We start from the raw sequence: 16,671 nt of genomic DNA, 5'->3' as shown, positions 1-16,671 counted from the left end.
TATCGCAAGGTGACTATCAGCAAATACCCACAGTTAAATCTAGGGGTTCATTTTTGGAAAAAACAAACAAAACAAAAACAAAAAACCACAAACCCAAATATTTTCTTTTTCTTCAGCATTATTAACCTATGGGAAGCATGATTGCCTTTGAGTCCAGCCACTTCTAAAGAAAATAGAGTACTATTTTATCAATCAATTGTACTTATTGAGTGCTTACTGTGCTCAGTGCACTGTATTAAGCACCTGGGAGAGTAAAAGAGAACACATTTAGTAGACATGTTGCCTGTCCACTATGGACTTACAGTCTAGAGAATGTTACAACATCAATACGTAGCATGGCCTAGTGGAAGGAACCTGGGAGTAAGAGGACTTAGGTTGTAATCTTGTCACTCGTCTGCTGTGTGACCTTGGACAAGTCACTTAACTCCACTGTGCGGTCACTTAACTTCACTGTGCCTCTGTTTCCTCATCTGTAAAATGGTGATTAAATCTTCCTACCCCCAACTAAGACTATGAGTCCCATATGGGACGGGAACTGTCGAACCTGATTAGCTTATATCTGCTCCAGTGCTTAGAAAGAACAGTGCTTGATATATAGTAAGCACTTGACAAATACCATAAAAAAAACAACAAAAGAGCTTCTTTTCCTTACTTCATGTTTACTTTTCTCTTTAAGTCTTTTGTCAAACAGTGTAGTATGAAGAGACAAGAGCCCACGCTGTAATAAATCAGCATTTTTCTCATAACCAGGCCTCCCCAAGGAAAGTACAGATGCATAATAAGGGGCAAAAAGTCTAATTTATACTCCCATTACCTTTATTGCTTAAATCCATTAAACATTCCCATTTAACCTCCATTTACCCTAACAGAGACTATTCAGTGACACAAGAGGTAATAAATAAGTGGAAGCAAGGGGAATACCTTGAATGGAGTTTCTGAGAAGAAAGCTGACTCTTTACCGGACACTGGAGTTGAGGTAATTGAGCGTGGAGAGGAGACATCACTTAACTAGTAAAGCAAGCACAAAACCACCAATGTAGGCAAAACCACCAATAGAGAAGACCTTTCCCAGCATCTTCCATTTAGGTAGACAAGCAATTCACAGTACAGAGCTAAACTTTCTTAGTTACTCAATGTACAGAGATGGCAACATCATAGATGTAATACTATTTTACTGCAATAAGTTGAAGTCCATTTTTAATATTAAGTTTGCAGTTCATTCTCATTCTAGAAAACATCACCACTCCCAAAAATCCTATCAGATGTCCGAACAAAGTTTCGATGCCTCAAATGGCATCTGAAAAAAAGCAAAGCAGGAAACATTGCACTGTCTATTTTTTCCATGTCTCATCGATCCTGCCTTCCTTCTTTCAGAAGTCTGAGTAGCAAGAACTGATAGCATTTTTTTTTTTTTGCAAATCGCTGCCACTTTAGCTAATTCCTCAACATGCTACACTTGACTAAATGGCTAAAGCAAGTTCAGGTGTATTGATGGAAACCAGCAGCGTGGCTCACTGAGAAGCAGCGTGGCTCACTGGAAAGAGCACGGGCTTTGGAGTCAGAGGTCATGGGTTCAAACCCCGGCTCTGCCACTTGCCAGCTGTGTGACTTTGGGCAAGTCACTTAACTTCTCGGTGCCTCAGTTCCCTCATCTGTAAAATGGGGATTAAGACTATGAGCCCCATGTGGGACAACCTGATTCCCCTGTGTCTACCCCAGCGCTTAGAACAGTGCTCGGCACATAGTAAGCGCTTAACAAATACCAACATTATTCATTTCATCTTAATGACACTGAATTTGAACTTTTTTTTTTTTACCTGGGAAGGACTGATAGGAGGAGGTGGAGCTTTGCGTTTTTTTGGAGTTCCACTTCTTTCTGAGTTTATTTTAGAGACTTGATCATGCTGAAAGTGTCACAGCCAGAAAACGGAGGTGGGTTAGTTTGGTTAGTAAGGTCCGAGCAAGTTGCTTTAAACAATAAATAGAATAACTTTAACAGTTCATGCATTTATCATGTTTTCAGCCTCAAAATGGCAAACCCACAAAGGGTCTGAGCATGCTCCAAATGTCTTATGACAAACCATGCTTTAATATGAGAACAAAGCATATACACAAATCCAAACCAGATTTGATGGGTATTGGATGGTGGGGAAATTGAGGATGACGAATCAGTCGCAAGCAATTTCAAACCCACTGTTCACTCACTCTCTTTTATCCCCTTATGGTTCAAAAATTGCATCACCTGTCTTTGAGAATGTGCACTGCCTTCCCTCAAAAGAGGTAATAAAGCTGCCTCGACAGCAGCACCTCAGGTTATCTCTGAGTTCTGGGCTCACCGGCCCACATCCCCCACCGGAACAAGAGGTGGTCGTGCCGCCATCCAACTGGTTGTCCCCAGACTGGCTCCCTTGTCCACCATGTGGTTACCGGGTCGACTCCTGAAATCCTTTCTCACTCTCCTCTCCCTAGACCTCAGTAGCTCCTCAGAGGCCCCACTCCCTCCAACCCACCAAATCTAGTCCTGGGCAACTGGAAGACCAAGACTGTGAGCTCATTGTGGGCAGAGATTGGCACTGTTTATTGTTGCATTGTACTTTCCCAAGTGCTTAGAACAGTGCTCTGCACAAAGTAAACACTTAATATGACTGAATAAATGAATTAATGTCCAGTAGGCTTTCTAGGGCTGGCTCCTGGGCCTTTGATGTGATTCCCCTTTTATCTTCCCTTTCCCTTCACTGACAGTGATCCCCCGAGGCTGCCTTTGGCTTCAGGGCATCTCAGCACAATCATTCTCCCTCTGTGATCTAGCTTACTTTGGGAGGACTAAGTACTGAATTAGCCATGGATGGGGGAGAGACCAAGGGGCAGAGAAGTGGGCAATCAGGCTGGGACATGGTGGGGAAGGAAAAATTGCCAGTACTGTCCTTGATGGTCCCCAAATGATGGAAATAGGAGCACAGCTAAACCCACACCATTGAGCTAACCAACTCTCACCACCCAACATGGCAGAGAGGGATGGCAGAATACACGGGGATAAAAAGGTCAAGGAGATTGTCATCCACGCTAATGACCCTCGCTCTGGATCACTGACAGAATTCTGAAGGTCAGAAACTCTGAACCTCAACTTAGCGATTAAGGAGCTCTTTAAAAATGCTTCCCCTCATCAATGTATCTTGGGGTTAGGGAAGGCAGATTTCTAGTACTTCCTGGAAGTGGTTTGATCCATCTGGGACACATGATAGCCAGTAAATTAACCCAGTCAGGATCTAGGTGAGGATTTTCTCCACCACATTTATTTTAATAAGCATTAAAATAACATCTGTACAAATAAGTTTCCTGATGAAAAGTTCTTTTCAAGAAACCAGACACATGATTAAGAACTCTTACAATAACAGACCAATAATATCCTTAAGGTTGAAGGGGTCAGATTGCTAAAAGAAAAAAAAAACCTTCAGGAGGGATCCCAGACCCTAAAAATCTGAAAAAGTAGTTTCCTCAAACTAATTCCACTCCAAGCAACCTTCCAGGTATTTTAGAATGTGCTAACTTCATTAAATAAATCTAGGAAAATAAAGCACTCTGTCATTTTTCCCTTTCATTTAATAATCTTTCTATGTTTCTGGTTACTGGAATTTGTAATTAAAATGAATAATGAAAATAATATAATTGGGGCAGTCTCTACGACCTTGATGTACACAATATATTGTCCTGGGGTTTCAATTCTAAGACTGGGTCAATTCTTCCACTACAGAGAAATGAGTATTAGTTCATTTTGTTGAAAAAATGCATCCAGAAGTTAAAATTTTAATGCCACATGCTGTTGAACTGTGATTTGAAATAGCTTCTCAAAACATCCAGTACACATTTGCCGTGGCATAACAGATGAAAGCCCGAGATGGTATTTCAGCTCCGCTATGCACTTTATTTTCCTCCTAGATCAAAAACATGAATGGGTGGAACATTTTCAAACATCTGTAATAGAGAGCTAAAGTCAAAAATGATCAAACCTGCTTTGGCTTTGTTGGAGTCTTTATATCTGTAGAGGAAAAGAAAAAATAATTTGTACTTCATAATTTGTATAGACACCCATGTCCTCACCCATTTCTCAGCTGAAGAATATAGAGCAGTGTCTAAATTCCCTATTTCTCCAAATTATTCTACGAAGGATTATGCAATGTGTTTCACTGGGCAAATTCTTTTAATCTTTAGGGAAAGTCAGAGAGACTAAATTTAAAACAACACTGGCTATTTTCTTTCACATACCAGGATCCTGAGAGATTTTGGATACTAAGAGGCTCTGAATTCCTGCATTTTCCACCAGCTGGGAATAATGAAGGGCATTGTGTCCGAGAGAGTCCACCAAGTTCAAGTCAGCCCCCTTTTGAACGAGAGCTTCCACGATGTCAGAGCTGCCATGTTCACAAGCCAGCATCAGCGCTGTCCTGTGGGAGAAAAGCGATCACTTAATCAGTTCTATCTAGCCTGTAAGTTCGTTGTGAGCAGGGAATGTACCTGTTTATTGTTGTACTGAACTCTCCCAAGCACTTAGTACAGTGCTCTGTACACAGTAAGCTCTCAATAAATATGACTGAATGAACTGAATGAAATGGGAAGCTCCTTTGCTGGAAAATAATTCCTTCCTCTGAGCATGTCAGTTGAGACAATACTGGGACAAGAGAGTGCAGAGTGACCCATTAACTTAGGTTCTTTTCACACAAAGATTTCTGTGAGCTTTACATTTTTTAATGGTACTTAAGTGCTTAGTATGTGTATGCAGGCACCGTACTAAATGCTGGGGTGGGTACACTATGCACAGATCGGATCCAGTCCCTGTTTGACATGGGGCTCACAGTTTAAGTAGGAGGGAGAACAGGTATTGAACCCACATTTTATAGATGAGGTAACTGAGGCCCGAACAAATAAAGTAACTTGCCCGAGGTCACACAGAAGACACATGCTGAGAAGCAGAATGTCCTAGTAGATACAGCATGGCTCTGAAAGTCAGAAGGTCCTGGGTTCTAATCCTGCCCTGCCACTTGTCTGCTATACGATTTTGGGCAAGTTACTTAACTTTCCTGTGCCTCAGTTTCCTCATCTGTAAAGTGGGGATTAAGACTCTGAGCCCCATGTGGGTCAGAGACTGTAGCCAACCTGATTAGCTTGTATCTACCCCAGTGCTTAATACAGTGTCTGGCACATAGTAAATACTTAAATTCCAAAAAAAAAAAAACACGTGGTGGAGCTGGGATTAGAACCCAGGTCTTCTGCTTCCCATTTTTCATATCTATTTTCCCCATTCCTCTTCTGTTTCTCCCCTACACTTCCCTCATCCCAATTGTCTTTCCAAGGATCCTCAGGATAGGTGGTGTTTACATTTCAGTGGGCAAGTAGGGTTCAAATTTATCTGGGCAGGCCCACAGCTCCTTACATCAGTGTGGGGCTTTCAAACTTTGTAGCTTCAGCCCCCACAAACCTCCATAAAAGGGATGGCTGTTTGTGATGAACGGGATAGGTCTTCTCCCTAACTTTGCAAAACATCAGTTAGAGATATTTCTTCTAGAACACATGGTTTCATTATAACATTTGGACAGGACACGGTGGAAGCTTTGGAGATGTTCTTTCCACATGTCTGCCTCTGGTGTAAGACAATCCTCAAGCTGGCATTGGTGTTTCAGTGTAGGAAGAAACAGTAGTGTGCATAGAATCGGTCACAACATGATGTTGCTAGCCTTCTCAGCCTCTTTCTCAGCCCTACTGGCACTGTATTGCAGAGCTCTTTGTGATGTACAACTTTCCAGTATTTAATATAGCCTAATAACAATGAATGGCAAAGGTGGAGAGCGTTTTGCTAGCGGTGAATGTAACAATAATGTGGGAGAGACCCACGATACACCTGTTATGTTCTCTGAAATGCAGATGTCTCATGAGGTACCCTTTACCATAGACTTGCATACAATTAGTTAGATCCCATTACAGAACCAGTCTTGACATGGTGGCCAAACCCTACAGGTAAGTAGAAATGACACTGTAAATCCCTTCCCACCCTGTTCCTATCCCCTGTTCCTAGAGGTTTTTTTGCCCCTCACCCTCTCCCATAACCCAAACTCTTCTCTCACGTTTCCTCACTACTCACCCCATACTCTATTTCTTTCATCGTTGCTTTAACTTGTCAGTGCAGTGAAGTAAATTCCCTCTTTGTCTGTGCCTCTCCCCCTCTCCTTTTCTGCTTTACCTTATTCCAAGTAGTTTTCCTGTCTCCTTCAGGCACTCCAAACTTGGCCCCTTCTTTCCCACCTTCTCCCTCCTCCAATGTTTTGTCTTTTTGTTAAAATGAGTTATATGCATGACACCACTGTGTCAAGCCACATGTCACCTCCTCTTCCCATCCTTGGATTGGTATCCATAGTTGGGGAGAGGGCAGAGGACAGGGGCAAAAAGGAGGGAAGAGGAAGAGAGATAGGTGGGCAACATCACTGGCAGTGTCTGCAACGTCATTTTTTCATCTACTGTCCCTATCCTGCCCTGGTCTTCCCTGTTCCCATCCCTGGCTGGGCTTGGGCTTGAAGGTGGGGCTACCAGTTGGAAGTGGAAGGCAGGGCTTTACTGCTGCAGGTGTTACTAGGCTTAAAGGAGAGAGAAAGAAGGGGGTGGGGAGAGAGGAGGAGGTCCTGGGGAAGGAAAGAACTTTCTTGCAGTGAGTGGATATAACATTTGGGGCAGGGCTTAGGATCCTGGGATACACCAGCACATAGTGTAGTGCAGGATGTAACTCTGGGTCACAAGAATTGTGAAGTGGCTATAATTGGTGTTGTGCTTTAGACTGTAAAGCTCCTCCTCTAGACTGTAAAGTTCCTCCTCTAGATTGTGAAGTACCTCTCCTAGACTGTAAAGCTCCCCTCCTACGGGGCAGAGCTACTCCCCTAGGATGCAAAACTTCTCCCCTAGGTAGTAAAAACTCCTCCTCTAGGCTGTAAAGCTCCTCCCCTAGACTTTAAAGTTCCTCCCCTAGAAGGTAAAGTTCCTCTCCTAGGCTGCAGAGCTCCTCCCCTAGACTGTAAATCTCCTCCTCTAGACTGCAAAGCTCCTTGTGGGCAGAGAAAGTGTCTACCAATTCCGTTGTACTCTACTCTCCCAAGTGCTTACTGAAGTGTTTTGCACACAGTAAGCCCTCAATAAATAACACTGATTGATAGGAATTTGAATTGAAAAATGTCAGCCAGGGTGACTTCCACCATTTACCCCATAACCTACTAATTCCCATCGAATCAGTGCTTTTTAAATGATTTTTCCAGAATACAAGGAGCCCAATTACTATGGTATAGCAGAAATGACGAATCTATTTGTTGGGGGCCCAATTGGAGACACCTAGAAGTTGTTAGTGGGGAGCCAGTGTGAAAGGAACTGGTCACAAACAACAAACTTTCCATTAAAAGCGAGAATTGCTAACTGTGGCCGTGGCTCAAAGAATCAATGGTGTGAAAATAGCAGGCAAAAATAAAGAAAAAGAGAAGCATCAGAACAGGGGTACAACTTTTTAAATTGTTCCTTCATTGAAACTCAATTTCAGGTACCTTCCATTTTTGTCCCTGGAATTGATATCCGCACCATGATCCAGGAGCTGCCTGCAGACGTCGGTATGGCCATTTTGTACTGAAAGAAGTAGAGGTATATTCCCATCCTAGGAAACACATGTAAATCAACATTTTCACCTTGCAGAAGAAATGCCAGCTTCACAGAGAGGCCCCCATTGCCTCCTCTGTCTCCCTTCTTCAATCATATTACATTTGGCAGCCCAAACCATCTTCCTAAAATATCATTCAGCACCCTTGCTTCATCACAATTTCCAGGGCTTCCCATTTTCCTCCCTATCAAGAAAAAAATCCTGACCACTGGATTCAAGGTCTTCCACAATCTCTCTCCTCTTTTATCTACCTTTTTCATCCACTACCCCACAGTCCATTCTACAGTTCTCTCAAACTAACCTGTTCACATTTCTCTCACCAATCCAACCTCCAACCCCTTTTTCCTATTGTCCAACCCCTGTTCCCTTGGCCTGAAACTCCCTCCATCCCTCTAAATCTGACAGACCGGAACTCTCTCCTTGTGGACAAGGGATCGTGTCTACAAACTCTGTTGTATTGTACTCTTCCAAGTGTTTAGTACAGTGCTCTGCACACAATAAACACTCAATAAATACCATAAATTGACATCCTCTACTTCCCTATCCTTTCTCTCATAACCATCTCTATCCCTTTTTCTTCCTAATTCTAAAATTTTTATATCTACTTATCTCCCCTGTTAGACTGCAAGCTCCTTGGGGAACCATGTCTTTTCCTCTATTAAGCTCCCCTATATACTTAGCTGAGTTCCCTTCCCTGTTCATCTCCCAGAAGGGAATCAATATAGATCGATTTTATTAGGTTCCCGAACCATAATCACTGCATTTGTAGTCCTATCAACATTGATCAATCAATCAATGGTATTTATTGAGCACTTACTATGTGCAGAGCACTGTTCTAAGCCCTGGGAGAGTACAATACAGACTTTAAACTTTAACTATTCCAATCCATCATGGCCTAACCTGGCAACCAGACCGGACGATTTGACTGGGGGTAGGGAAGCAAGAAGGGGTAAAGACATGGCTTGCAGTTTCCCTTGGGTGCAACTTCCAGGCTGGCTTCAATTTTGAGTCATTGCTAGCATCCCATAGCTTGTAACCACTAAGGGGGAATCAGTGAGGTGCCTCTCGAACTCAGTCTACAAGACAGGAGACTTCTGGGTAGTTTTTTTTAATTAAGTGCTTACTATATTTTAAACACTGTTCTAAGCACAGGGGTAAGTGCAAGTTAATTAGGTTGGACACAGTCCCTGTCCCACATGGGGCTCATAGTCTAAGTAGATGGGCAGATAGGTATCCCCCCTTTTACAGTTGAGGACACTGAGGCACAGAGAAGTTGTGACTTGCCCAAGGTCACATAACAAGCAATTGGCAGAACTGGAATTAGAACCCAGGTCCTTCTGACTCCCAGGCCCATGCTCTCTCCACTAGGCCATACTGCTTCTCTTGGAAGTTCTAGGGGGAGAGGAAGAAAAGCCGAGAAAGTTGGCAAGATCAACCCTCTCACCTAGGATTCCTCTGACAGCTGATGGAATGAACCCTAAATCACTAAATGGGTGGATATGGCAGGGCCATTCATAAAAAGGAGATGGGCACCAAAAGCTCTCAGCAACCTTGATATCTATCATCTTTCCCTTGGCTTGACCCCCAAAAACCTTTCCCACTTTCTATTTCTGGCCTTCTTTTCCCTTCCCAAAACCCAAACTTTAGGGTCCAGCGGCAGGTAAGACTACCACTGGCAGAATCCATGCTCTAAGTGAGATAGTGAATTCACATACTGCGTTGACTGTGCCCCCTTTAAGACGGCCCAAGAGATCAATCCAGGGCTACCGATTTATGTAACTTTTTTCTCCAATGGGTTTAAAGTGTAACACAGTCATTTTAACAGAAATCTCACAGCATTATGGGAATGAGGGATAATCCTAATAATAACATTACTAATAATTATGATATTTTTAAGGATATTCTATGTGCCAAGCACTGTTCTAAGTGCTGGAGTAGACAAGATTATCAGTTTGGAAATAGTCCCTGTTCCATTTGGGGCTCACAGAGTTGGGGGCAGATAATAGTAAGTCTGGTTAACAAAAAAGGCCAGGCAATTCAGGGTGATTGAGAATCCCCATAACTGGGCCTAGAATCTAAGCACTGTGGTGGGGCAGGAGGGGAAGGTAGTTTCAAGCAGACCTCCAACAATGCAGAGCTAGAAGTTTCTAATGTTCCGCTTTGCTAAGTAACCTGCGTTTCCCTTACAGTCCAGAAATCAGAAGCACCCCTTGCTCTCACCTAAATCAACAGTCCTAAATGAGGACCTGCAGCCTCCATTTTCCACTCTCTTTGTCCCACACATAAGCCCAGGCCATTCTCCCTCCCCAGCAAGATGACCTAATGGGAAAAATAAGTCTTGTGTTTTGGGGGACCGGGGGATTGGGGGGTGTAATCACTGGCACTCACCAAATCCTTGAGGTTAATGGGGCTTTTGTGCTCACACAGAACCTGAACCGCTTGAAGACAGCCAAATGCCGCTGGAGAAAAGTGTGTGTGTGTGTGTGTGTGTGAGAGAGAGAGAGAGAGAGAGAGAAACAAAAAACACCAAACCAGATCATATGGCTACTTTTGCAGTGGGAAATCCCCTTACCACTCAAATCCAGGTAAATCCTCAGAATTTACAACTGAGGATTAAGAAGGAATGCCATTTCCACAACAGTCAGAAAGTTGCTAAGACCCTCAGATCCCCGCCGGGTTCTTGGGAATGCATATCACTCTGCCCATGAGCAAATTAAGCTTGGCCAATTTATTGATTTCATAACCCAGACAGCACGCATTGGCTGGCCAGTTCTAAGAACAATTCTAAGGGTCTGAAGCAAAAATGCTATAAACACATGTGTTACTATCCCTGCTACTGATACAAGATGCTTTGACTTGTTTCCAATCTCCAGACACAATTTTCAATTGTTCTAGGCAGATCCACAGAGTAATTTTATTTTTGGTTTCATTGTATGTTACTACTTGTATAGCTAATGACCAATGGAATTTATGTATATAATAAGAAGAAGGATTGTGGTATTAAGTGCTTACTGTGTGCCACGCACTGTTCTAAGCACTGGGGTAGACAGAAGATAATCAGGTTGGACAGAGTCCCTGTCTTGATCCCCATTTTACAGATGAAGTAACTGAGGCACAGATAAGTTAAGTGACTTGCTTCCTGTGTGCAGAGCAATGTACTAAATGTTTAGGAAAGAACAATAGAACAGAGTGGGCAGACATGTTCCAATAAGAGAGAAGGAAAATTACCTGCATAATGTAAAGCTGTTTTTCCAGAGTTGTCGATGCTCTCTGCTGGACATTTAGACTTTAAGGCAAAAACATAACACATATACAATTGTATTAGGCTTTGAAGAGCAGCTACTCAAATCAAATTCAATGCTCCCCACCCTCCACCCCTACATTACAAGCTCTTTTATAGAAAGGCATGAAAGGTTCAGCCCTCCTAACCAGAAGGTTCAGCAGCTGGTATAAAGGGAGGATGGAGCAGTGAGGATGTCAAGTAGGCCTGGGATGGGAATCAGAATACAGAGAAAGGATCCTTGGAATAAAAATTCTATTATTATTAGACTTTGGAGAAAATGAGAAGTCCCTGAATCAGTTTGCAAAAAACAATTAAAAGGCTTAGAATTTTTAACACCTCCAACATCCTGCACCAGGATAGAGTTGGTTTTAACTAAATTCCAGGGGAAGAAAACTATCATGATGCAAACCCCTGAGCCAATCCTTTAGAGAAACCTGGGTGGTCTAGTGGAAAGAGCATGAGTCAGAGGGGACTTGGGCTGTAATTTCATTGCTGCCTCTGGCCTCCTGGGGACCTTGGACAAGTCACTTAACCTCTCTGGGCCTCAATTTTGTCATCTGTAAAATAGGGATGAGACATCTGCTCTTCCTACCTCTTTGTGAGTCCTGTGGAGAACTGTAGTGTCTGATCCCATGACCATGTATCTATCCAGTGCATGGCATAGGACTTTCATAATAAGCATTTAACACAACAGCACAAGCGCTTAGTACTGTGCTCTGCACACAGTAAGTGCACCATAAATATGATTGATCAACTGACTGAACACCACCAATGATAATGAATAATAATTATTTTTCTAGAATTCAGCTTCAGAGAGCGGATAAACCTAAGCATTCCTGGCACTGGCTACAGCTTGCAACATTTAATCCAAGACACTAGGAGCGGAACTGTGTGATCAATGGAGCGGAAACTAGCTTAAGAATGTGACCACAGTTCTGCCTAAGAGCAAAGCTCAATTGGTACAAGCTGCTTGGTTCATAATGGGGCTTGTGAAACTATGAACAGTGAGAGATAATACAACCCAGAAGTATTTTGTGGCTGTTTGGTGAGGTGAGAGTCTGCCTTATATATTGTTTCAAAAAGACCAGAAGGCAACAGGAATCTTTCATTTATTTTGTTTTTATAGGTGCATGTTAAGTGCTTACTCTGTGCTAGGTACTGTATTAACTGCTGGGGTAGATACAAGATAATCAGGTTGAACATAGTTCCTGTCCCACATGAGGCTCATAGTCTTAATCCCCATTTTACAGGTGAGGTAACTGGGGCACAGAGAAGTTCAGTGACTTGCCCGAGGTCACACAGCAGACAAGTGGTAGAATCTGGACCAGAACCTACTTTTTGCTCATGTTTGGAAGTAGAGTTTTTGCTGTTGGGGGTGGCAAGAAACAGCTATTTGTGAATATTTATTGGCTAAGTTTCACTCATGATTCTGCGTTCAATGTTTGATACCGATTATAAAATTTTTGTTATAGTTATCACTGAGATCTTATTTTTTAAGTTCCTACCATGTGCCAATCACTGGAGTAGATTACAAGATAAATCAGACAGGACACAGTCCCTGGCCCACACAGGGTTCACAATCTATGGGATAGAGAAATGGTATTTTACCCCTATTCTACAGACCAGAAAAGTGAGGCTCAGAAACGTTAATGCAGAGAGTCATACAGCAGGCACAGGGAAGAGCTAGGACTAAAATCAGGATCTCCTGACTCCCAGGCCCATGTTCTTTCCACTAGGCCCCATTGCCTCTCTAGTCAAACCCATGATTAAAAATCCAAATGGCCACCAAACTCTGAAACATAAAGAACAGCATTCTAGAAGCTGTCAAAGAATCACCTCAACAGTCACAGGGAAAAAGGCCTTTGTGGCTTACAACCCTCCCCTCCCTGACCCCCATCCCTCCCAAAAATAAAATAAAAATGATTTCCTTCCATTAGGGAGAGAAAATGACAAAGCCAATAGGATGAAGGTATTCTGACCAACTGGGCAATCTTAGGGGCTGGGTTTCTATGTTGGCTGCTGGGGAGAGAAAATGGATTGATTGGATTTAGTAGAATTGAGGACCCCACAGGACACTGGTAAAGAATTCTGCTTCTCTCTGGGAGTGATCTTTCAAGTTGATGACAGAGGCTTGAAAATATAAGATTCCAAGATGATTTTATGTGAAAAGGGAGAGTACTTAATGAATTTCAAGGGGGAGAAACAAGGGTAATGACCAAGTGACCAATAAACCAAGTGAGATAATCTGATTTTTGCATTGTCTCTGCTTTACCTGAAGAAGTTTCTTGACACATTCATGGTGGCTGTTCTTTGCCGCAAGGTGTAAAGCACTGTGCCCTGAATGGTAGGAGGAAAAGCATACCAGCATTTAGAAACTCAGCATATCTCCATCAGGGAGCAGTGACAAGCAAACAGACTTTTCTACTACAGAGGTTGCATCGCAAATAAAAGTTTGGAAGTTCAAGCACAGGATAGTGGTAGAAGATAGATAGGAGAGCAGAAATTCAGAGCTTAGAATAGTCCTCAGCGCTTAGAACAGTACTTGACACATAGTAAGCGCTTAACAAATACCATCACTATTATTATTTTATCCTCATTTTACAGGTGAGGAAACTGGAGCATAGCGAGGATAACTGGCTTGCTCAAGGACACGCAGCAGGCAAGCTACAAAGCCAGGATTAGAAACCGTGTCTCCTGACTGCCGGTCCCAGCTCTTTCCATTTAATCACACTGACTCCCAGGGTGGCTGGGGGAAGAAAAGCTCTTCAGAGCAATGCTGGGTCAGTTTAAAGAAAACTCAACTGAAAATGCATGACAAGGAGCATGCTTTCCCTTCAAACGAGCTTATCAGAGATGGGAAACCCAGGTTTTCGGGAATCAAAGGAACATTTTATTCACTTTGCCTTCATTTGGATTGAAGCAGCCCAAATGTATTTAGGCACAGTATTAACAGATTAGCCATCATGCAATCTAGACAATGTTCCATCACCATCAAGCAAGATCTTTCTCCTCAACTACCCTGTCTTTCTATGCTCCCTGGCTTTGGAGGTAGTACCAATCTCTGTCTCCTCTCTAACCTGCTTCATATAGAATAAATTGCGGGGGATTTCCTCTTCCTTTGTTCTCTCTGGCACCAGATGTCCTGAAACCCAGATCTGAGCTCACCCCCACATGCCGGGGCTTGTACACTCTCCAGTGTCCCCGACTATTGTTTCCACCTGGTTCTACTCGTCGGCTTCTGGCAAGGAAGCCAAGTGGAGATGGCACGGTCTGGCCTAGCCAGAACGATGCAACTCACCTTCATGACTCATCTCCTCCCCTCGCAAACTGACCTTAACACTATTTTAACTAGATCTTAACGTAGAAATTGGGGGACAGCCTTGGTGACAAGGTCGGTTATTTTTAAGAATGGTATCTCAGCTCTTTATGTTTTATTTGGTTTCTTAATTCTAATCTTGGCTCTGCTCTGTGTAATCTCTCTGGGCCTTGGTTACTTCATTTGTAAAATCAGGATAGTGCCTCTCTCACAAGAATGGTGTGAGGATAAAATGAGAACATTTCACGTAAAAGCATTCCAGAAAAAATTACAAATTCAAGATGTTATTATTATGAAAGTGACAGAAAGGTCACCCCTCATTTGGAAAAAGAAAATGTTAAAGGAAAGACAGTGTTCACATGGTCTGATTGTTGTTCACAAGACTTCCACAGAGCAAGCTCTGGGGAGTTATTCATGTGTTCCTGTGTGCAGAGCACCTTTCTGAGCATACCATCTTCACAGAGCACACCTGCTACTTGCAGAGCACTGTACTGAGCACAACCTCTGTACTGAGCATGCCTGCTGTGCAGAACACATGTGTATGTCCAGGACACAGACCGAGTTTTACAAAAGAAATTGTAAATTTAAAATAGTGCTATTAATCCCATATAAATACCCTGCAAATCTTATTGAAAAAAAATTCACCATCCTTAAAACCCAGATGCTTATTTTCTCTCCCCAGTTGCCAATACTTGGGTTTCATTAGAATTAATAACAGTCACAGAACAGGGTGTTTCCCTCAGATTATTGACCAATTAATGGTTCTTTCCTGCCCCTGAGGTTACCTGTCTCTTTCAGTTACTCTTTAATCTGGAGGAAAATCCATGAAACTCTGCTGCTGTTATTTAATTCCACCCTTTCGGCAAAGCTGTATTGCTGCTCTTATTTAATTGCTCTCTAAATAGGTTGACAACTGGAGGTAGCCAAAAGCCCTAAAAAGAGTGGGTGTTTTATTCCCCCATACTGATTTATACATTCAGAAGAATATAACCTTTCAGAGAAATACATTAGAGTTAGCCTGAGGCCAAACCCCTGCATACTGAAGGAGAACTCAGGCCATAGGAACACCAAATAGCCATGTTATGTCTGATTCCCAATGTCTCCCTACATGACCAACAGCACTTTCGCCATCTTCAAAGCCCTACTGAAATCATACCTCCTCCAGAAAGCCTTCCCTGGCTAAGCTCTCATCTTCCTCCCTACTGCCCCCATCATGCACTTAGCCCCACCCCCTAAGCACTCAGGTACCGCCTCCCATACATACTTATGAATATAGATTTAATTTATTTAATTATATGATTATCTGCCTCCCCCTCTAGATTGTAAGCTCATTGTGGGCAGGGAATGTGTCTGTTTATTGCTATATTGTAGTCTCCCAAGTGCTTGGTACAGTTCTCTGTATATAGGAAGCACTCAATATGATTGACTGACTGACTACACTTGGGCACAGATCCTCGTAGTCAGTTTCTTCACTTATCTGTAATTTATTTCAAGATGTTTCCCCTCCTAGACTTTAAGCCCTTTGAGGGCAGGGATAATGTCAGCCAACTCTATTGTACTCTCGCAAGTACTTAGTTCAAGGCTCTGCACAAAGTCATCGCTCAAAAACCCCTGACTGATCAAAATGAAGCTATCACTATTAGCTGTCATCATGGACCACCACAAAACATGAATTTGATGCAGGTTATCTTCATTCATTCATTCAATTCACTCAATCCTATTTACTGAGTGCTCACGGTGTACAGAACACTATGCTAGGTGCTTGGGAAAGTACAACATGACAATAAATAGTGACATTCCTTGCCCACAATGAGCTTATAGTCTACATGGGGAGAAAGACATCAATACAAATAAACAAAATTACAGATATGTACATAAGTACTATGAGGATGGGAGGGAGGAAGAACAAAGGGAGCTTGTCAGGGCACCACAGAAGGGAGTGGGAGAGGAGGAAAAGTGGGGTTTAATCTGGGAAGGCCTTTTGGAGATGTGCCTTCAGTAAGTCTTTGAAGGGGGGAGCGTATTTGTCTGTCACATTTGAGGAAGGATGGCATTCCAGGTCAGAGACAGGACTTGGGCAAGGGGTCAGCTGAGAGACAGGCAAGATCGAGGCACAGTGAGAAGGTTAGCACTAGAGGAGCAAAGTGTGTAGGCTGGGTTCTAGAAGGAGAGAAGAAGCAAGGTGAGGTAGGATGGGGCAGGGTGATGGAGTGCTTTAAAGCCAATAGGGAGGAGTTTTTGTTTGATACGGAGGTGGATGGGCAAACCATTGGAGTTTTTTGAGGAGAGGGGTGACATATCTTTTGAGCATTTTTGTAGAAAATGATCCGGGAAGCCAGTCTTCTCTTTTCATTCCCACATATCACCAAATAAATCAGTGGTATTTACTGG

At 42.8% G+C, this 16,671-nt stretch overlaps 1 protein-coding gene across 6 annotated transcripts in view; it reads right to left on the bottom strand.

Moving 5' to 3' along the window:
• The window catches only part of RAI14 (retinoic acid induced 14), a 153,177-nt gene that overhangs the window by 17,446 nt on the left and 119,060 nt on the right, over nucleotides 1–16,671 (bottom strand). For 5 of the 6 annotated variants that reach the window (XM_029060516.2, XM_029060517.2, XM_029060514.1 and 2 more), the window contains exons 5-12: nucleotides 13,237–13,301; nucleotides 10,910–10,967; nucleotides 10,070–10,140; nucleotides 7,572–7,678; nucleotides 4,264–4,442; nucleotides 4,008–4,036; nucleotides 1,818–1,904; nucleotides 922–1,008 (exon numbers count right to left, since the gene is read on the bottom strand). In XM_029060516.2, coding sequence (XP_028916349.1) covers nucleotides 922–1,008; nucleotides 1,818–1,904; nucleotides 4,008–4,036; nucleotides 4,264–4,442; nucleotides 7,572–7,678; nucleotides 10,070–10,140; nucleotides 10,910–10,967; nucleotides 13,237–13,301 — 683 coding nt within the window. The remainder of the gene's footprint in view (nucleotides 1–921; nucleotides 1,009–1,817; nucleotides 1,905–4,007; nucleotides 4,037–4,263; nucleotides 4,443–7,571; nucleotides 7,679–10,069; nucleotides 10,141–10,909; nucleotides 10,968–13,236; nucleotides 13,302–16,671) is intronic. The other variant, XM_039911495.1, reaches the window with a different exon arrangement.

This window comes from Ornithorhynchus anatinus, chromosome 3 (genome assembly GCF_004115215.2).
Source record: "Ornithorhynchus anatinus isolate Pmale09 chromosome 3, mOrnAna1.pri.v4, whole genome shotgun sequence".
Classification (NCBI taxonomy): Eukaryota; Metazoa; Chordata; class Mammalia; order Monotremata; family Ornithorhynchidae; genus Ornithorhynchus; species Ornithorhynchus anatinus.
Note: the sequence above shows the minus strand (reverse complement) of the source record. Positions and strands in the feature narration are given on the sequence as shown.